Source organism: Alosa pseudoharengus, unplaced genomic scaffold (assembly GCF_046254945.1).
Source record: "Alosa pseudoharengus isolate Yale_2024_CS ecotype anadromous, Long Island Sound unplaced genomic scaffold, YU_APseudo_1.1 YU_APseudo_1.1_scf_14, whole genome shotgun sequence".
Lineage (NCBI taxonomy): Eukaryota > Metazoa > Chordata > Actinopteri > Clupeiformes > Clupeidae > Alosa > Alosa pseudoharengus.
In genome coordinates, this window is record NW_027468609.1 from 7,566,676 (window position 1) to 7,588,652 (window position 21,977).

At 43.4% G+C, this 21,977-nt stretch overlaps 1 protein-coding gene across 1 annotated transcript in view; it reads right to left on the minus strand.

The window, feature by feature from the left end:
- Positions 1-21,977, minus strand: part of LOC143122793 (lipoxygenase homology domain-containing protein 1-like) — a 75,267-nt gene that overhangs the window by 13,520 nt on the left and 39,770 nt on the right. Inside the window, exons 15-31 of the mRNA XM_076283677.1 lie at positions 20,607-20,683; positions 20,199-20,395; positions 19,339-19,454; positions 18,989-19,065; positions 17,486-17,646; positions 14,736-15,054; positions 14,355-14,506; positions 14,114-14,247; positions 10,763-10,932; positions 10,483-10,587; positions 8,670-8,798; positions 2,622-2,786; positions 2,192-2,373; positions 1,580-1,696; positions 881-1,043; positions 477-631; positions 114-323 (exon numbers count right to left, since the gene is read on the minus strand). Coding sequence (XP_076139792.1) covers positions 114-323; positions 477-631; positions 881-1,043; positions 1,580-1,696; positions 2,192-2,373; positions 2,622-2,786; positions 8,670-8,798; positions 10,483-10,587; positions 10,763-10,932; positions 14,114-14,247; positions 14,355-14,506; positions 14,736-15,054; positions 17,486-17,646; positions 18,989-19,065; positions 19,339-19,454; positions 20,199-20,395; positions 20,607-20,683 — 2,629 coding nt within the window. The remainder of the gene's footprint in view (positions 1-113; positions 324-476; positions 632-880; positions 1,044-1,579; positions 1,697-2,191; positions 2,374-2,621; positions 2,787-8,669; positions 8,799-10,482; positions 10,588-10,762; positions 10,933-14,113; positions 14,248-14,354; positions 14,507-14,735; positions 15,055-17,485; positions 17,647-18,988; positions 19,066-19,338; positions 19,455-20,198; positions 20,396-20,606; positions 20,684-21,977) is intronic.

Sequence of the window (21,977 nt, forward strand, 5' to 3'; positions counted from 1 at the left end):
ATCCTTGTCTGTCCAGTATCATCTCTCTCTCCCTGTATCACTCAGAGACATAAACACTCTCACACACATATACTGGTATACACACTTTCATACACACATACACTCACACACACCTTTACATATAACACTCGGCAGATTTTCATATCCTCTTTCTTCCTGGACAGCCAGCGTTCACACAGGAAGAGGAAATTCTTCTCTGTGTCCAGGTCTATTACTTCCACCTCCTCCAAGTACCAGTCAGGACTCAGCAAGCTGTTGTCATGACGAACACGGATCATAAACACCAGTCCAAGCTCTACAGCCTCTAAATTGAACTCATCCACCTGCAAAAAAAAAAACACATCATCATCACATCTAAGCTTTGGGTTAGAGGGCCTTTGTATTTGTCTGTTTATTCCCATGTGTACATGCAGTTCATATCACTGTGTGTGACTTTTTTGCACTTTGCACATGTATAAGTGTCTTTCTTGTCTTACCGCTCCACTCTCAAACTTGTTGCTGTTGGTTGCTGATTTGCTGAGTTGCCTCTCCCCTGTGTCTCCCAGATCTCCATAGATGGTGATGAACACATTTGCGTCTGTCCCTGCCCCATACATGTCACCTGTTTTCACAACAACTTTGTAGTTGTGAACTACAACCACCAAACACAATCATACACAAGTTCAGGTTAATACACAAACATACAGTATGTCTGCAATGTGTGCATGTGTTTATGAGTCAATAACATTTCTTATCATCATAATCTATCTGGCCCAAGTCAACATTCTCAAACTACATTAGTTTACATTGCTAAGCTAAGGTATTTACAAACAAACAAATGAAAATGATAAATATAGTGAATAAACGCATGTGTAAGGCCTGCACATGCAGAAACACCTACTCTCTAGAGCGTCGTCCACCTCAAACTGTGAGACTTTGAGAGTTCCATCTCGTGCGAGTTTCTCTGTGATGATTTCAGAGGGCACCAGCTCACAGACAGTTTCCCCATCCTCCTCTGAGGTGGCCAGCCATCTCTCACATGGAAATATTGCTGTCTCTGACCCCTACATACACACACACACACACACATACACATAATCAAAGTCAAAGTCTGCTTTATTGTCAATTTCTTCACATGCCAAGACATACAAAGAGATCGAAATTACATTTCTCACTATCCCACGTTGGTGACAAGACATAATTTTACTAATTAAGTCCACAGACAAACATAACATTCAAGTAAACAATAAAAAGTAAATAAGAAGGCACATACAATGAATAAATAAGAGCAGCAAAATTGGGTTGAAATTGTGCAATTGTGCATAGACAGTCAATATAGTAGTGCAAAGTCAGGCCAATAAATGGCTGAGGTAGTTCTGTTTGACCTAAGTAAGCAAGTGGCATAGTGGTGCAAGTTATAATGAAGAAAGCTCTCTGTAAGACCTTTATCACTTTGTGAAAACCTTAACAAGGACATGATATCTATGAAAATCAATCAAGCAACAGGATTTCTTTTCACACATTTGTGTTGTCTGTGTGTTGGTGTGTGTGTGTGTGTTTGTGTGTTTATACAGTCAGCATGCATAATATGTTTACATACCTTTCCCTTCCTCAGCAGTTGTCTGATCTCAATCCGATCCAGGTGCCAGCCTGGATTCACTCCACGGTTGTCATGACCAACACGAATCTTCTCTATAACTTCACCAGTATCCTCCAACTGTGGACATTTAAGCAGCCATTACTGACAGGCATGACAATATCATCAAGCAATGGATCATGTGACTAATGTGAAAAAAAGACAACTATGACATATGCACAAACAAAAAATCCTCACAGAGCAGTGCGAATTGTTATTAACCCATTCACGCTGGATGCTGCATGACGCAACATTCTATCTCCCGCCTGATGCTGCATATCGCAACATTGAATCTCCGCTGAATGCTGCGTAGCGCAGCATGCTTTTTATTTCATGTTTCTAGGTGCTACAGAAGCTTAGATATTAAATTTTGGTAGACGTTGACAATTTTTAGTATGTTTTCAGAAAACCCTCAGAAAATAAGGTTATTTAGTCTAGAATGCCATAGGATTCTATAGGCGTTTTTAGCAGGCATTTTAGGAGTAAATGGGTTAAAGCAACTGTGTGTGTGTGTGTGTGTGTGTGTGTGTGTGTCTGTGTGCGTGCATGCACATGTAAATGTGTGCAGAACAGCACCTCTACAATGAACATGTCCTCTGCGGCTCTTTTGAAGTACATTTTCCTCTCTCTTTTATTGGCACATAGAGACTTCTGGGTGGTGCCCACGCCATCACAACCATACAGAACAATAAACACATCTGCATCCGTCCCGGCAGCGAAGATGTCAGTAGTGAAAACCTTGATCTCATACGGAACAACTAGAACAAACACACAAACACATATGAGCACATGTAAAAACAGATAGGAGGGGGCCTATAAACATGTACACAGCATTATCCACAGGGGTTCTCAAATGTTTTGGTTCCAGGGAGGTTTCAAAGAAACTACTGTTACTGCTAGCTAACTTCTAAATGTGCTTACATCTCTATGTCTTACCAGCAGAGGCTAGTATTACATCTTACTCTCTCACACTCTCTTAATGAACACACACACACAGAGTCCTCACATGGTGTGTAGTGTTGTGTCTGGAGGTGGGCTGGGTAGAGATCTCTCTGAATGGCCCCATCCTCCTCCCCACGGTCCAGCCAGAGGCCACATGGGAAGACCAAACGTTCCCCCAGCGACGGAGCGTCAATCTCAACCCAGTCCAGAAACCAGCCTGGAGAGCCACCTGAAACACTCAAAGACACACATGTTTATAAACACACAGAAATACACAATGATCACATCACATCACATCACATCAAACAGGATACATACAAAGGGGACACATGCAAGGATGAAAAATCTGGTTAGAATAATGTATCGTAAACATGCTAATTACCAACCATTTTGTTCGAAAATTCTAAAACAATGTTTTTTAATACTTCAAAATAACATTTGCTAAATTAACCTTACATTTTTCAGTAGCCATAGGTGTGTAGATTTGAACAAAATCTAGTAATCTAGTTTCTATTTTATTCCATGCTGCATAAAAATCTCCTGACACCAGTCCGCGAACACTTTACACTTCACGGAGTACAAGAGCACGTTGACAAAGCTCTGGTGCTCTGTATTATATGGTCTCTACCACTGAGAGGGGAACCGCTGTGCCGAATAGCCTTAGTTAGCTACCATCTCTATGGAGCCGGGTGCCAAATCGCCTTGCTTGTCTGGGACAGCAGGTCTCTGCGGGCTGGGAGTTTCCACAGTTCACCGTGCAGCAGGGCCATCAGCTCCGGAAACCAAATCTGATCGGGCCAATGAGGAGCTATCAGAATCACTTTGTGTCCGCCTTACCTCACTCTCTTCAACATTGTTGGGATCAAAGCCTTCGGGGAGGAGCATACAGCAAGGCCTTCGGCCACTCGTGTGTCAGAGCGTCCACTCCTAGCGGAGCATCGCTCTCGGTCAGGGAAAACCATTTCACACAGTGCGTAGTCTCGCGCGAGGCAAAGAGATCGACATGAGCTTTCCCGAAGCGCTGCCACACCCCCTCCACCACCTGTGGGTGAAGACACCACTCCCGATGTAATAGAGGGCCCCTTGAGAGCATATCCACCGTCCAGTTCTGTTCTCCCGGAACATGAACTGCGCAAACTGAGAGGAGGTGACCCCTTGTCCATAACAGCAACTTTTTCACCAGGTGGCATAGCTGCGGGGAGCGAATGCCGCCTTGCCGATTGATATAGGCTATCGTCGCCATATTGTCTCACCTCACCAATACATGACGCCCTGCAATTAGCGGGCGAAAATGCTTGAAAACTTGGAACTTCCAGCTTCAAGGGAAGGGGAACTTAACTTGATGTCAGAGTTTAGTTTGATAGACTATGAAACTCTTGTAAAATCTGTCCAGAACCTCAACTCCTCCACATGTGGCTTAGACACTCTACCTACCAGTTTCTTTAAATCTGTTCTTCACCTCATAGCAGCAGATGTGCTTCACATTGTAAATGCATCATTACTGTCTGGCACATTTCCTAAGTCCCTGAAAACAGCTGTTGTAAAGCCCTTCTCAAGAAGAATAACTTGAAAAATGAATGAAAAATAGTCTCTAATCAAGTAATCACCTCCCTAACATCAAATGGGTATTTTGATTACTTTCAGTCAGGTTTTCGGGCAAATCACAGCACTGAAACAGCTCTTATTAAGGTTTTAAATGACATACACCTCAATACAGGTGCAGGCAAAACATCAGTCCTAGTGTTATTGGACCTTAGTGCAGCCTTCGACACTGTTGATCACAAAATATTACTACACAGATTAGAGCACTGGGTTGGACTTTCAGGTATAGCCATCAACTGGGTTAAATCATACCTACAAGAAAGGAGTTTGTTTGTTGCTATCGGCAACTGTACCTCTACGCCAACATCCTTGACCTGTGGTGTCCCCCAGGGGTCGATCTTGGGGCCACTATTATTCAACCTCTATACGCTCCCACTTGGACAAACCATCACAAACAATTTGATTTCCTATCACAGCCCCCTTGAATCTCTTTGTCAGTGTATAGACAAGATTAACAACTGGATGTCTCAAAATTTTCTAGCCTGGCGGGCCATCCTATATCATTGACATGTATAGTCTGGCATCGAATCATTCACCTCGCTTAATCCAAGGGGCGGGCAGAGAATTGTCTTTCAAACTGCCTAGGCATGCAATAGGCCAGCGCTACGACCATATCCGTATCCGGTCGGCAAAACGGCAAAAACATCCTTCTTCGAAAGGAATGACTTAAGTGCATTGTGTTGATCTACTTTCAAAGAAAAGCACAAGTCCAACTCCTCCAAAGTTGACGCCAACGCCGATTCAAACAACCGCTCTTCGTTTGCCATAGCCACCTTCCTTGTTGTTCACCGTCGCAGGATGTCGTTATCCTGTTAAGCCCGCCTTAAGACTCTCTAACGAAATAGAGCGCTGTGATTGGCCGTCATCCACGGTGTTAAGCCAATAGAAATTCCTATGGTTCGATACTAGACGTACAAGCTGAGCAAATTAATTTGCCGCCGCTAGGGTGCGTCTAGATTTCTAGGCTAAACATTTTCTTCAGTTGAACAAAAAAAAACTAAAGTAATTATATTTGGTAAAAAAGAGGAAAGACTTAAGGTTGCCACTCTCCTTGATATTAAAGGCCTTAAAGCAAAGGATACTGTTAGAAATCTTGGTGTCATAATTGACAGTGATCTAAATTTAAACAGCCACATGAAAGCAATAACTAAATAACAGCTTTTTACCACCTCACAAATATTGCCAAACTTAGAGGGCTAATGTCTAAAACATGTTCTAGAAAAACTTATTCATGCATTCATCTCCAGTAGGGTTGACTACTGCAATGGGCTTTTCACAGGCCTTCCTGAAAAGACTATCAAACAGCTTCAGATGATACAAAATACAGCGGCAAGGGTTCTCACAAAAACTAAAAGAATTCATCACATTACTCCAATACTTAAGTCCCTGCATTGGCTTCCAGTAAGTCACAGAATTGACTTTAAAGCGCTTCTGCTTGTTTATAAATCACTAAATGGAATGGGACCAAATTACCTAGCAGACATGCTTCAGCAGTACACACCTTCCAGACCTCTCAGGAGAAATACTTGTTAGTAAAACCTACTGTTAGAACTAAACATGGTGAAGCAGCGTTTAGTTGCTATGCAGTTCAGCTCTGGAACCAACTTTCAGATGAGATCAAAGTTGCCCCAACTGTAGCCAGTTTCAAATCTAGACCTAAGACCAAACTTGTCTCAGATGCTTTCTGCTAACTGATTACTTATTTTTCACTTGTCTAAATCTAGGAAAGTCTTTCATCTAAAATGTTAATAGTTTCTATGATTTTTTTTTAATTATTACTTTTTAAACACTTAAATTATTACCCTTTTATGCTTTTATGTACTATCACCTTGTGTGTTTTATGTTTTCTTATTATTATTATTTGTATTCTTTACTTTTTAATCTATTCTCTGACTATTGCCCTTCTATGCTTTTATCAACTATTCCTGTTTGCTTTTGTTTATGTAAAGCACATTGAAGGACCTCTGTGTATGAAATGCGCTATATAAATAAAGTTGACTTGACTTGAGCGCCAAATGCACTGTTAAAAGTTCCAGCGCATTTATATGCAGCCGCTGCAGCTGCTTGCTCCATGTCCCTCGGACTGATCGCCCCTCGCACACTGCACCCAGCCCAGAGGCATCCGTAGTCACCACATGCCTGTGGGCTACCCTCCCCAGCGGGGCTCCGACAGAGAGGTTCTCGGGGGCGTGCCAATAGGTGAGAGCCCTCCAGCATCTCCCGTCCACTCGAACACGTTTGTTCCTGTCCCTGACAGGGTGTGCATGGAACGCTGCAAACCATGCTTGGAGATCTTGCATTTGCAAAAGGCCGAGGGGGAACTGCATGAGAGGCCACTGCCAGCAACCCCAGCAGGCGCTAGCATTGACGCACGCTGACCACAGCACCCTGGCGAAAACTGCTGATGCAGCTTCAGAGAACAGCCTGACACGTTGGAGATAATCTCACCTTCATGCTCTCTGAATTGAGTTCCAGCCCCAGATAAGGAATCGGGTGTGAGCCGGCTCTTGGCCCAATTCACCTGGAAACCTAAACGCCGGAGATGGTCGAGCGTCTCGGCTACATGCAGCTTCAGGGGGGTCCTGGAGTCTGCCAGCAGACCCCAGTCGTCGAGGTAATTTAATATGCGAATACCCTGTCATCTGAGAGGGGCTGAGTGGGCGAACTGTAGCTCTTACCCGTGCTCCAGTGTGCAGAGAACCCATTTAGAGCTTGTGCACTTCAGGCTGTGGGCCTGTTGGTGCCACCGAGCCATCCACTGCCGGTGCCACCGAGCCTGGGGCCGGGTGTGTGTCTGCCCAGGCCGCAGTGCTGCGGCAGCAACGGGGGTGGCCGCCATCGCCGTTGGGGCGACGGGAGAGCCGCGAGTCATTATGGATGATCATTTTTAATTTTTTGTTATTTATTAACAAGTGCTTGTGAAGACGTGCGAGGGGAACACACTGGCACGCTGACTGAAAACGAGGAACGGCCCCTAGCGCATTTAGAGTGGGGCTCGCTATCCTCCCAAGCTGGCCACAACCGTCAACTGGGGCTGACCAGTGGGACCAGAGCGAGACGCAGAGCACTCTCGGCTCCTCTTCCAGCCACGCCTCGGCTGCCTGCCCTGCTGCTGTTGCGGGTAACTACTCCTCTGGGGCTGACCGGCCAATCTTGGCTGCTGCTTCCTGCGCCTCTGTCTCTGCGGATGTACTGCCATTGGAGCGAGTGGGCGGGTGGGAGATCACCTCCCGCCGGGGCAGGAAGCCTCAAAACGCTCCCTCATACTCTCCATCGTTGGCCCGAACAATCAAGAGGGGGAGATAGGCGCATCCAGCAATCGAGTCTTCTCCCTGTCGGGTAGCTGGGACAGTGTGAGCCAGATGGCGCACCAGCGCCACCAAGTGGCCCCCTTTACTCTGCCCTGCGCCAGGGCTGCGCACTTATAAGTATATATACTCTTTTGATCCCGTGAGGGAAATTTGGTCTCTGCATGTATCCCAATCCGTGAATTAGAGAAACACACTCAGCGCACAGTGAAGTGAAGCACACACTAATCCCGGCGCAGTGAGCTGCCTGCAACAACAGCGGCGCTCAGGGAGCAGTGAGGGGTTAGGTGCCTTGCTCAAGAGTGGGCGGGCCACGGGCTGATGCTCCCTGGGGGGCGAGGTAGGCAGCCAGCGCCTCCTCCACCTTGGGCAGGTGGGTCAGCCCCTGCTCCTCTGCCCTGTGCAGGGCAGAGAAGGGCCCGAAGCCCTGGAAAGGTGACTGGAGGCCACGAGGGACACCTGGTCATCATCGTGAAACCCCAGAGAGCTGCCTGGAGAGGCCGCACCAAAATAGCCAATGGGGGGCTCTGCAGCCAGCCCGACCGGCAAATTTGCCTCCCCCTGCTCGACCAGCACCCGCTCAGGAAGCGTGAGTGCCTCACCGAGGGGGGCGGACTGGGAGCTGGGAGGGGGGCCATTGGCTTCCATCTCCTCGAGCAAGTGAGCTCGGCAGAGGACAGCCTTCGGCCCGAGCCTCTCACAGTGCGGGCAGAATTGTGGGACCACCAACGCTGTCTGGGCATGAGATATGCCCAGACAGCTTATACAGATTGAATGCGGGTCCAAGGCGGGGATAAACTGCCCACACCCTTGGACGCGAAGCTTCATCTGGGCGGCCTCGGACATATTTGCTTTTTAGTTATATGTATTCATTTTCAGAGAAGATGTTTGATGTCAGAATGTCTTCTGTTAGTCTTTTCGGATCCTATTCTTCCGTTTTCGGTCTAGTGGCAATAGACGTCGCTGAAGAATGAAAGAGTGATTGCTATTGGCCGCGCCGGCTAATATATAGCCGAGCCGTTTCGCGCCAATAGAACCTTAACCTGTTAGAGGACTTCAGTGGCGATTACGTGATCAAGGAGTGTATTCCCATTGGTTAACGCCAAGTAGTTTGACTGATAGAGAACAGAAAGTTAAATAACAAATTAATGATAATGTTGCATCGCTTGTTTATCTGTATTTATGAGATAATGTTCATGTACCTGAGTTGTCATGACCAATACGAAGCCGCTTAAGTCTACCCAAGTCCACTGCCTCCACTGTAAACTCATCAATCATCCCTGCCTCAAACTTATCCTTGTAGTTCTTAGAGGCCTTCAGGTTGATTATCCCTGCCAATGAGGAAATCACACTAATATGTACATTCACATTTTTCATAGAAGCATATGAGGTCACATTCAGGGTTGGGTAGTAACGGATTACATGTAATCTGGATTACGTAATCAGATTACAAAAATCAAGTAACTATAATCAGCCCAGATTACAATAAAAAAATTGTGTAATCAGATTACAGTTACATTGTTGGGGATTACCTGATTACATTTTATTATGCAAGCAATGCAACTTTTTAATGATAGCCTAGTTATCTTTTAATTCGACAAGCTTCGAGCTTGCCGGTTCGATCCCCGACCAGTAGAAAAAATGTGGGCGGGGGAAGCGGTTGAGCACTGCTCTCCCATGCCCACATCCACGGCTGAAGTGCCCTTGAGTAAGGCACCTAACCCCTCATTGATCCCCGAGCGCCGTTGTAGCAGACAGCTCACTGCTCCGGGTTGGTGTGTGCTTCACCTCACTGTGTGCTCATTGTGTGCTTCACCTCACTGTGTGTTCACTGTGCTTCACTAATTCGCGGATTGGGAGACCAAATTTCCCTCACGGGATCAAAACTAACTTATTTACTATTGGGGCAGGTCTCTCGGCACACTGCCTGATCTTTTCCTCCTAATCTTAATGTAGCCTCTTGTTTTAGTGTTACCGTTTACTTTGAGAAAGTCACCAGGTCCCCCTGGTTGAAAAACATCCCAAAGGAATCATTTTCTCACCCCCACAATTTAAATGGACATTCAATCTCAGGCCATGTCCCTGGGTCAAAAAAATCCAGCAAAAGCTAAATTCATTGTCCAGGTGTGCCCCTTATAAAGGTTAAGCTGAGTTGTGCATGTTTGGAGAATAGTGATCCATGATCACATCCATGATGACTAAGTGATAAATTTTGGGATGGGGAAAATTTCAACCACCAAAATACCACCCCCAAAGTGGAGAATAGCTATAGAAATGTATTAGTTTTCAGACAATGGGACCTGGTGACCTCAAAGTAAATGGTAACACTAAAACAAGGGGCTACATTAAGATTTTTGGAAGAAAAGATCAGTTAATTCACACAGGAATGCTTTACTCAGAGCAAAGAGATTTCTTAGATGTAATGAAATAATAAACAGAAAAATAGAATGAGAATTCTTTCATCAATTCAGTGGTGGTGTCTTTTACTTAGGGGACATATTTATTGAAGTAATCTAAAAGTAATCCTAAAGTAATCAGATTAAGTTAGATGTTTTTGGTAATCCTGATTACGTTACTGATTACAAAAATTGCCATGTAATTTGTAGTCAGTAATGGATTACATTTCAAAGTAATCTGACCCAACCCTGGTCACATTTGAACATTTAAAATTGGCATTGTCATTGATGACATATTTGCTTTACATCAAATGCTGTTTAATCACCACATGTCATATATGACCTCAACCAAACTTTTATATTGATACTTGAGTGGGGCTTGTTCTAAAACATCACAACACGTTATGAGGGCAGTCGATATACGTAAATAGCTATACTGTAACCTTATGCCAGTTGCTATGATGCATTATAAACACTTAATACACATTTATAGATGTGCTTATAATGCTTTATGGGTTGATGCAAACTGAGTTTAAGCAAAGTGTTACCCCATATGCTAATGAACAAGTTAAATAGGGAAAGAATGAGACCTGGATGTGTACCAGTGTACAGTCTCTACCTGTGTCATCTTTGGTGCCATACAGGATGGCGTAGACATTAGCATCAGTCCCAGCATACATTTTTTCACCTGTCTTCACTCTCAGAGTAAATGTGGTAGACATAGCTATAAACATGGACATACACAAATATGAATTACTTCATATAGAAATCCTATACACACATCACTGGTACCAAAGGAAATAAAGTCAGCATGTATGTGTTGACTGTATACATATTCTGTATGAATAGGTTAAGTATTGGATGAGTCATTGAGTCCCCACTGTGTGTGCCTGTCGGACCTTTCTGCTCGAGCAACAGACTGCGTAAAGAGGTGTCCCCCCCCTCCTCCTCCTCATCCTCCTCCTTATGCTCTTTGTGCATGAAGGCCTCGTCCACTGGCACCAGCTCACGAGCAATCTGACCATCATCCTCATCTACGGCCAGCCATCTCATGCAGGGGAAGTAATACCTGATGTACACACACACACACACACACACACACACACACACACACACACACACACACACACACACACACACAGTATCTCACAAGTTTTTGTAAATATTTTATTATATCTTTTCAATACTGAAGAAATGACACTTTGCTACAATGTAAAGTAGTCAGTGTACAGCTTGTATAACAGTGTAAAGTTACCCAACACACAGCCATTAATGTCTAAACAGCTGGCAACAAAAGTGAGTACACCACTTAGTAAAAATGTCCCAATTGGGCCCAATTAGCCATTTTCCCTCTCCAGTGTCATGTGACTCATAAGTGTTACAAGGTCTCAGGTGTGAATGGGGAGCAGGTGTGTTAAATTTGGAGTTATTGCTTTCACACTATCTCATACTGGTCACTGGAAGTTCAACATGGCACCTCATGGCAAAGAACTCTCTGAGGTTCTGAAAAAAAAATGTTGCTCTACATAAAGATGGCCTGGGCTATGAGAAGATTGCTAACACCCAGAAACAGAGCTGCAGCACGGTGGCCAAGACCATACAGCGGTTTAACAGGACAGGTTCCACTCAGAACAGGCTTCGCCATGGTCGACCAAAGAAGTTGAGTGCACATGCTCAGCATCATATCCAGAGGTTGTCTTTGGAAAATAGTCTTATGAGTGTTGCCAGCATTGCTGCAGAGGTTGAAGGGGTGGGGGGTCAGCCTGTCAGTGCTCAGACCATACGCCACACACTGCATCAAATTGGTCTGCATGGCTGTCGTCCCAGAAGGAAGCCTCTTCTAAACATGATGCACAAAAAAGCCCGCAAACAGTTTGCTTAAGACAAGCAGACTAAGGATATGGTTTACTGGAACTTATTTGGTTCAGATGGTGTCAAGCGTGGGTGGCGGCAACCAGGTGAGGAGTACAAGGACAAGTGTATCTTGCCTACAGTCAAGCATGGTGGTGGGAGTGTCATGGTCTGGGGCTGCATGAGTGCTGTCGGCACTGGGGAGCTACAGGTCATTGAGAGAATGAATGCCAACATGTACTGTGACATACTGAAGCAGAGCATGAGGGGAGTTAACTGGGCCGCAGGGCAGTATTCCAACATGAGAACAACCCCAAACACACCTCCAAGACGACCATTGCCTTGCTAAAGAAGCTGGGGTGAAGGTGATAGACTGGCCAAGCATGTCTCCAGACCTAAACCCTATTGAGTGTCTGAGCATCTATGGGGCATCCTCAAACGGAAGGTGGAGGAGCGCAAGGTCTCTAACATCCACCAGCTCCGTGATGTCGTCATGGAGGTGTGGAAGAGGATTCCAGTGGCAACCTGTGAAGCTCTGGTGAACTCCACGCCCAAGAGGGTTAAGACAGTGCTGGAAAATAATGGTGGCCACAAAATATTGACACTTTGGGCACAATTTGGACATTTTCACTTAGGGGTGTACTCACTTTTGTTGCCAGTGGTTAAGACATTAATGGTGTTAAAGGTGCTCTAAGCGATGCTGGGTAATGTAACTTCTGTTGACTTTCAAACAAAACAGAGAGCTAGCTCGCTACTTCCTCCCCCTCCCTCCTGTGCTGCTCCCGTGCAATTGAAACTCTCCTAAACGCGCATCTCTTCTGTGATTTGCTGGAACGGTTTGTTATGTTTTTACAGGCTAGGTTTTGCCCAGGTTGTTTTTGTTGCCTGGGCTGTCCACAGAGATCGCTTTTTTTACAGTGTATTCAGGACACAGACAAGTAGCAATGTTTGCAGTAAGTGACATAAAAGTTTTAACCTAAAAAATGCGTGGAATCGCTTAGAGCACTTTTAATGTGTGTTGAGTTATTTTGAGGGGACAGCAAAAGTACACTGTTATTCAAGCTGTACACTCACTACTCTACATTTTATCAAAGTGTCATTTCTTCAGTGTTGTTCCTTGAAAAGATATAATAAAATATTTGCAGAAATGTCAGGGGTGTACTCACTTTTGTGAGATACTGCATATAATAAATATATTAAATGTGAAGTACTTTATCCTAGCCTGGTTAGCACGCAGACCTTCTCAATTAGAATTTAGAGTGGGTCTGGAAAAGGTTCAGTGACTTACAACTTCCAGCTGGGGCGGAACTACAGTAGCAGTGAAATTAAACTTAAAGGAAAAATTTGGTGTTAAATGGGGTTTAGATATGATGTTTAGATAAGTATGAGCGTAAGCTAGAGTCATGGACAAAGGGTGACCCTATCCAGCCCCGAAGCATTCCGAACATTTACCGATTCTTTGCAATTTTTACTGATTCTTCCATAGCGCTATTTAGCGCTAGCAACCGGGCATCTCTCATACTGCACATAAATTGCTTCTTTTAACCCATCTAGATACACACTTCGTCAACAGTGTAATTAGGCTCTTAACATTTAAAACGAAGCATTGGCAACATTGTATGTGTGCTAAAAGCTTATTTAGAAGACATTATATACACACAGTACCTGAAGTGAAATTTCCGCTTGTTTTCTGGGCGATGCCATTTTGAATTTAAGACTCGATAAGTCTATCAACAAACGTGAATCTCGTGTTGTTGACGGAAGGAGGACTGTGCACGTGAGCATTCAAAAAAATCTACAACTCATGAATTTAACCAGATTTGTTTCCCATGCACGACACACACCCCTTTTTGAATGCTCACACGCACAGTCCTCCTTCCGTCAATAGACTTTATCATTTAAATTTTGGTTGGGTGGGCCGCAGAAGATTTTCAGAATTTAAAGTGGGCCTCAGCAGTTTTAAGTTTGGGAACCTCTGTTGTAAACAAAGGTTTTAAATGCAGTTGTTTACTCAATTCCAAAGAAATACACGTGCCGGATTAGCGATTGTATTTGCATACCCGTAACCTGGGTTTTAGGGACATTGGAAATAGGCTTCAATGACCTCTTGCCCAGATGGACCTCCAGAGCACCTGCAATTCCAAATTTGCCAAAGATTCGTATTGGTATTCCCAGGCTAACTTTATCTTATTCGGCAGTGACAAAGACTAAAGAATGTTTTCAGAAATAGTCCCCCAGTTTTCTACCAAAGCCAATCTCAGGTAGGCCTAGATACAAACCAAAAGCTCTATTTTTCATCTTTGTTTTCTAAATTTCACCAAATTTTATGTCCTCTCTTGTCAGCCTTACAGGACAACACAGTTTTTGTTTGTGTGTGTACTTTTTGAATGGAAACTCACATTGTTTCATCCTTTAAATCAACGATTTCAACACGATCAAGGAACCAACCGGCATTTGCGTTGCTGTTGTCATGACGAATGCGCAGCTTCTTTAGTGGCCCGAGGTCAATTGCACTGACCACAAATGTATCCTCCTTAGAAAAATATCATTGGAGAGCATAGGTTAGAAAATGAAACCCTGCAATGCCAAGTATCTAGTAGTGTGTGTGTGTGTGTGTGTGTGTGTGTGTGAAAAGATCACCTGGTTACACATAAACTTGTTGAAGTTTTTGGACTTGCGTAGGTGTCTCTCTCCTGTGTCTCCACTGTCCCCGTAGATGTTGACAAAAACTTTGGCATCGGTTCCAGCAGCCCATAAAGTGCCCGTAAACACATGCACTTCATATGTATTCTCTGAGTAGACACACACACACACACACACACACACACAACTATGAGTGAGTGATGCCCTGTACCTGCTCACATAGGTTTAGACAACAGTTTTATAAACAGTTTCATTACATACAAATATGGGTGTATGGTTAAAATGGATCACTGAAATTGAATTGAACAAAATAACAAAAAGTCTCCGATTCTCTCTCCATCCTTGCTTCTCTCTCTCTTTCCCTGTTCATCGTCGTACCCTCAAGCTCATCGTAGTCATCCGCCCGCAATTCTACTACATTCTCTCCATTATTCTCATCCTGGGCGAGCCAGCGTTCACACGTGAAGGTGTAAGTCTTCACCACCTCCTTCCATTCCTCTACTGGACCCTCATCCTTCTTCTTCTTCTTCTTGTCCTTCTTATCCTCCTTCTTGTCCTCCTTCTTGTCCTCCTTTGGCACTAGCGCCATGATGAGTCGTTTGACATGGACGGTGTCCAGGAACCAGCCGTCGGCCAAGCCCGAGCCATCATGCCCAATACGGATCTTATAGACCTGGCCTACATCCAGAGCCTCGATCTGGTGTAGTCAATAAAACAAAAACAGGTACATGAATGTTGATTAAAGAGATTAAGAATGACAGAGACTTATCCCACATATAACACGTTCCAGTTGTTACACACATCACATACAAATCTTCCACAAGCTCAAGGAAAAACCTTTGTTATTTACACCTGTCAACTAAGCTTGCGGTGAATTTGTAGAGAACACATGTGGAGTAGTAGCCTGGGTGCCATTCCGAACTTAGTCCTGCCCACAACATTTGAGGTCGGGAAGTTCGGTCTGGCACTGCTCCATCACGTCATCTGAGCACGCTTAGATTAGGCTTATGTTTGAAACAGAAAACGCTGTGGCTAGAAGGATACATGGCTTTTAAGACCCCATATGGAAAATGCATATTATTTAATGAGGTTTTATCACTGAAAACGATTATTTCTGAAAACTTTGGCCAAAGTTGAGATGTGGGAAAACTCGTGGTTTCACTTTCATCAAGGGAAAACAGCGCTGTTGCATTGCGACATGTTTCTTGTTCGTTTGAAATCTCTGATTGACCACCTGTTCGAGGGATTTGCGACAGCCTTTTCCAGCTGTTTAACATGTTTGTAGCATATCAGTGTTCAACAGAATTATTTTTAAAAACGGAGGGGAACTGACTATATCAGTTTTTTCCTAATAGCCTACCCTACTAGGCTACGTATCTCTTAGATTTCGCTAATGAATGTTGTAGGCAAGGAGTTATTGACGGCACTAACTTTTACAAAGGACCAGAAAATAATATTAAGGCATTTTTGGAGAAGAAGGATGGTTCGTGTGTTTTCTTCCTACACCTCCCGGTAAGCTATTTCGTTGCTCTGATTGGTTAGGTCTATCCAATTGAGTGCAGAGGCATTCCCCCCCTGTATCGGTTGAAACACGCCCCATAATTACATCCCAATGGAGCAGTATCAGACTCATATTCTGACTAGAATTGAATATGACTACGTCAGGCTAGTGGAGTAGCCTACTCAGTTCAACACTCAATAATCAATTCAACCACCTGACAATGAAAACCATAAAAAATGGTAACACCATACTATAACGGTAGGAAAAACTACACTATACTACACATGATATAAGATTTTTTTTTGTAAAAACATAAAAATAATTTGTCCTTAATTGCATTCAAGGTATCTCTGCATTGGGAGGTTTTAACCCCTGCCTTGTGTATTGTTTCTGTACATGGGGACATCACTCAGGTTTCACTTTCACTCAAATGGTTGTCAACAAATTAACGTCATGGGTACATTAAAACACGCATTCAAGAATAATCTATATAATGCTTGGCTTTATTTAGAGCACTCTCATGAGGGTGAGGAAAAGAAAGAGAGTGAGTTCGAGAGAAAGAGAGAGAGAGAGATATCGTCCAAACGCCGCAGATGCAGCACAACAAAAAATAAGCATCAAGCGATGCGCTCAGTCCATTAAACAAAAACAACGCCAACAACTCTGTATCTTCTTTCAGTCCCAAAAAATATAGTATTCCATGAGTCCAAGGTTGTCGCAAGACAGTCTTTTAAACTCCAGAAAAAAACTCCAGCGAAAAAAAGGGAAAAAAGGATCGATCTCACCTCCTTGAAAAAACAGCTGTAGAGTCAGATATTCCATGTAACGGGTGTATACGAGCAGGACAATTCATCATTAATTCCATGAAGCGATTAGACTTCTACCCCTTCCTTCATTCATTAATCCCCCCCCCGGCTTTCTCCCGCGTCCCGTTTTTAAAACATAACGTGACTCTCTGTGAGCGCAGCCATAGGGCAAGAACAGGAAAAGTGGGTGCGAGTGAGTGAAAAGGTGATTTAGTGACAGTTCTGGGCCCTATCGTCTGCTAAATGCTTACTTGTCCTGGATCACTGACGCCCATAATCAAGATAGCAAGAGATTTACAAAGGTATAGAAATAGAGCTAAAAAGTACCTGGCCAGGTTTTAAACAGTATAAAGAGAGATAACCTAAAATTTTACTTTTACTTAGAGGTAGGTCTACTAAATATTTAGTAACACATCTGATATGTAACAATAAATAAGATCTGCCTTAATCAAATCATATGCCCATTTATGTGGCTGATGCTACAACATGACACAGTTACACACACACACACACACACAGACTTGTGCTATCAATGCTATCAATCTCGAAGCTCTCAAAGGTTTCCATTTCAGACAAGGTAAAGATCTGTAAGCACCTTAAAAACACCTTACCTTACACCTTAAAAACACCTTACCTTACACCTTAAAAACACCTTACCACACAGCCTGCACCCCATTCACATACATTTAACCCACATACACACAGACACATTTCAATTATTACAGAAGTAGAGCCCTCACCAAAAACATACATATACTGTAAATATCATTACTTAAGTGTAAATACACATAACCACCTTAAATGTGGACACTCAAAAATACCTTAAATATCTCTGTAGTTTCTTTTTCAAAATTGTTTGACCTGTTCTCAAGTCTGAGCAGTTCCGTTTTGCCTTCGGTGCCATAGATCTGCAGAAAGACACGTGCGTTCGTCCCAGCTCCAAACACGTTTCCTGTCACCACTGTCACCTCATAGTTGATCACTGCAAAGGTCAGTAAACCAATAATCGATCAACCAGATAATGACAACCATCAAAACTACAGGAGAGTGGTGCAACTGCTATTTATTCACACTCAAAAGTGTTAATAGGGAAATTCACAGAATCTTTAAAAACTACCATTGTTATATTTGAAATACTTAAAAGTGTTCAAAAATAAACATATTGTTAGACTTTAAAGACACACAAAGCCAACTGGAATTGGCACCGTCACCGAAGGGGCAAGTGTTGTTTTTGTTTTTCTCAATTGGGATGGACAGAAGGTGTGATTAACTGGTGCACAGAGACGCGGGCAGATTAAGGAGGCTCTCTCTCCCAGGCAACATGGCTTCAGGAGACACCATTTCCTCTCAAGTTTCCATGGGGACTGCATGACTTTTGCTATCATGCCAGGCTCTGATTTCGTTTAACACGTTTCCTCCTTTATCAGCAGGGGCATGATCCTTGAATTTCTTGAATTTCCCCTTGGGGATCAATAAAGTATCTATGTATATATCTATCTATCCTGTTCAGGATCTAGTGTCACACATTTGATTCCTGGTCAGGACCTTTAGTAAGCAAACAAAGAGACTAGTAAATGAGACCAGGGCTGCATTAATCCTTCACGGGGCCCTGGGCTAACACGATTTTCACTATTAATTACATCCTTGAAATCATTTTGATAATATATGGTCACATGAAGGAGAAATAGAACATGCCTGTTGTCCCCACTATGTGCTTTTTCTCCAGGTTGGATAGCACATGACAAAGTCCGAAAGCTTGATAGTTTTAGACTGAATCTATTTTTAAACTTTGTATGTCGTGTTTTGTGTAGGGCATCTTGGGGTAGGACTCATCTTACCACCCTTGATTTTTCCAACATCTTCTATTTGTACCCTTATATATCAAGAAGTGTTTCACTCACTCTCTCTCTCTCACACACACACACACACACACACACACACACAGAGAGGGACCAGTATACATCTAGTCTTTTAGCAGCCCCTTTTATCCCGGGTGACTTTCAGTGCAGGGTATGCATCTTTTATCAGCGTTTGTGATCCTAGGGACATGGACTTTTGTTAGAGCCTTGCCCTACGAGCTGAGATGCTAGACCTATCCCCATACACATACACACACACACAGAGATGCTAGACCTATTCCCATACACATACACACTGAGCTGAGATGCTAGACCTATCCCCATACACATACACACACACACAGAGATGCTAGACCTATTCCCATACACATACACACACACACACTGAGCTGAGATGCTAGACCTATCCCCATACACATACACACACAGAGAAAAAGAGAGAGAAAGAGAGAAGGGGCTGTTTACATTTCTCGATTTCAAGGACTTCGCTGGGATAGATCTCCACCTCCACCCTCCCATCTGCCTCATCTCTGCAGAGCCACCTGCTCACACACACACACACAGAGTCATCTACAATATCATCCTTATACTCTTTACTCTGCATCCTGACACTGTCAGACATGATAAGACATGATTTCTGTCTCTACAACACAAACAGACACACAAACATAAATGCACAAACAAATGTGCATATTCATACACACAGCAAAAGCAACAATGACTCAGAACATAAGAAGGAGGTTTTTCATACAAACACACAATTCAGATGCTCCCATTGGACTTTCTCTCTCACAGACACACACACACACACACACCTGTGTGATGGAAACATGTACTGCTGGCCATGAACTGGAACACTGAGCAGCACGCTGTCAAGAAACCAGCCAGCCCGTAGACCGTCATTCATGTGACCTATCAGCATGCGGTTTATCTGTCTCACATACGTGCACACACGCACGCAAACACACACACACACACATGGTAGAACCAAAGTAAAGTAACCAAAATCATTTTACCAATTTTACATGGTAGAACCAAAGTAAAGTAACCAAAATACATTCTGTAAGGTATTGCAAGCCTGAAAGGTAAATGCAAGCATGAACAGATATGATATGATGAAAACAGCAATTATATGTATTTTCATTGTAAGTCTTTTTATTTTTAACTATTTTTCTACAGGCAGAATTGGCAAAAGTGTGAGTCAGCAAGCTTACTCACTAGCTAAGGACCCCAAAGTTCTTTTGTACTCAACACAAAACGTCAGAAAATAAAAGTTTTGAATCCAAAGTTCGTTGTTTGTCTGTTTACTTATGAATTTCAAATCATAAAGTATAAAAACATATTAACAGATTAACTGTGTAGTTCTGTGTAATCGTTCTGTATCTGTTTAATAGTTCTGTGTAGGTCAAAAGACTGTGTTGCTCCAAAGTCCAGTGGCTTCTGACTGTTTTGCGGGTTCTATTTCTTTTATACTAAATCTTACAGCCAATCAAATTACATTATTCTAGATCACTGGTCAACTGTTTACATTCCAATTTCTCCATTTTTTGAGTTTGCACAGTTGTAGAATATAATTCCAAATATATTTTCTCATAACATTTCAACTGGGCAGTCTGTTTCTTGTCTTGGCCAAGTAAAATTGTAGGTACAGTACTAGATTCATAAACCCCCTTACCTTCCCAATGTCAATTGTCTCCAGTATAAAGGTGTCCACCTGTCCCGTCTCAAAGTAGTTCCCCAGGTCGTTCTCAGACACAAGCAACAGAGCTTTAACTGTGTCTCCCTTTTCCCCATAGAGCTTCACAAACACCCTGGAGTCAGAGCTGGCTCCGCTTATACTGCCCGTCCTGATGGCAATGTGGTAATTCACATCTGTAATGGACAAGGGCATGTACCTCAGACCTGATGTTTGGCCTGTTTGGTGAATATATGTTAATTAAACCACCACTCCACCACGCAACAGCAGAAGCTAAGAGAACTAGTATGTAATGTGCAGTGTGGGACTTTATGGGTCATTACTTGTTACAATGTATCTGTGTGATCTGTATTGTTTGTGTGTGTGTGTGTGTGTTTTTAAACTCACTGAATAGACACTGGCCATCTGCTGTGGGGACCAGCTCTCTCATAATTTGACCATCGTCCTCATTACAATCTAACCATCTGAGAGACAGTAGAAAAGGAGATGAGTGAGGTGAGTGAGGTGAGTGAGTGAGACAATGTGTGAGTGAGTGAGACAATGTGTGAGTGAGTGAGACAATGTGTGAGTGAGACAATGTGTGAGACAATGTGTGACTGAGACAATGTGTGAGTGAGTGAGACAATGTGTGAGTGAGTGAGACAATGTGTGAGACAATGTGAGACAATGTGTGAGACAATGTGTGAGAGAGTGAGGCAATGTGTGAGACATTGTGAGACAATGTGAGACAATGTGTGAGTGAGTGAGACAATGTGTGAGACAATGTGTGGGAGAGTGAGACAATGTGTGAGTGAGTGAGACAATGTGTGAAAGAGTGAGACAATGTGTGAGACAATGTGTGAGTGAGACAATGTGTGAGACAATGTGTGAGTGAGTGAGTGAGAGAGTGAGACAATGTGTGAGTGAGTGAGACAATGTGTGAGTGAGTGAGACAATGTGAGACAATGTGTGAGAGAGTGAGACAATGTGTGAGAGAATGAGACAATGTGTGAGTGAGTGAGACAATGTGTAGGACAATGTGTGAGTGAGACAATGTGTGAGTGAGTGAGACAATGTGAGACAATGTGTGAGACAATGTGTGAGAGAGTGAGACAATGTGTGAGACAATGTGAGACAATGTGTGAGAGAGTGAAAGACAATGTGTGAGTGAGTGAGTGAGACAATGTGTGAGAGAGTGAGACAATGTGTGAGACAATGTGTGAGTGAGTGAGACAATGTGTGAGACAATGTGTGAGAGAGTGAATGAGACAATGTGTGAGACATTGTGAGACAATGTGTGAGAGAGTGAGACAATGTGAGACAATGTGTGAGAGAGTGAGACATTGTGAGACAATGTGAGACAATGTGTGAGAGAGTGAGACAATCAATGTGAGACAATGTGTGAGAGAGTGAGAGACAATGTGTGAGTGAGTGAGACAATGTGTGAGAGAGTGAGACAATGTTTGAGACAATGTGTGAGAGAGTGAATGAGACAATGTGTGAGACAATGTGTGAGAGAGTGAGACAATGTGAGACAATATGTGAGAGAGTGAGGCAATGTGTGAGACATTGTGAGACAATGTGAGAGACAATGTGTGAGTGAGACAATGTGTGAGTGAGTGAGACAATGTGTGAGAGAGTGAGACAATGTGTGAGACAATGTGAGACAATGTGTGAGAGAGTGAGAGACAATGTGTGAGTGAGAGAGTGAGACAATGTGTGAGACAATTTCTGAGACAATGTGTGAGAGAGTGAGACAATGTGAGACAATATGTGAGA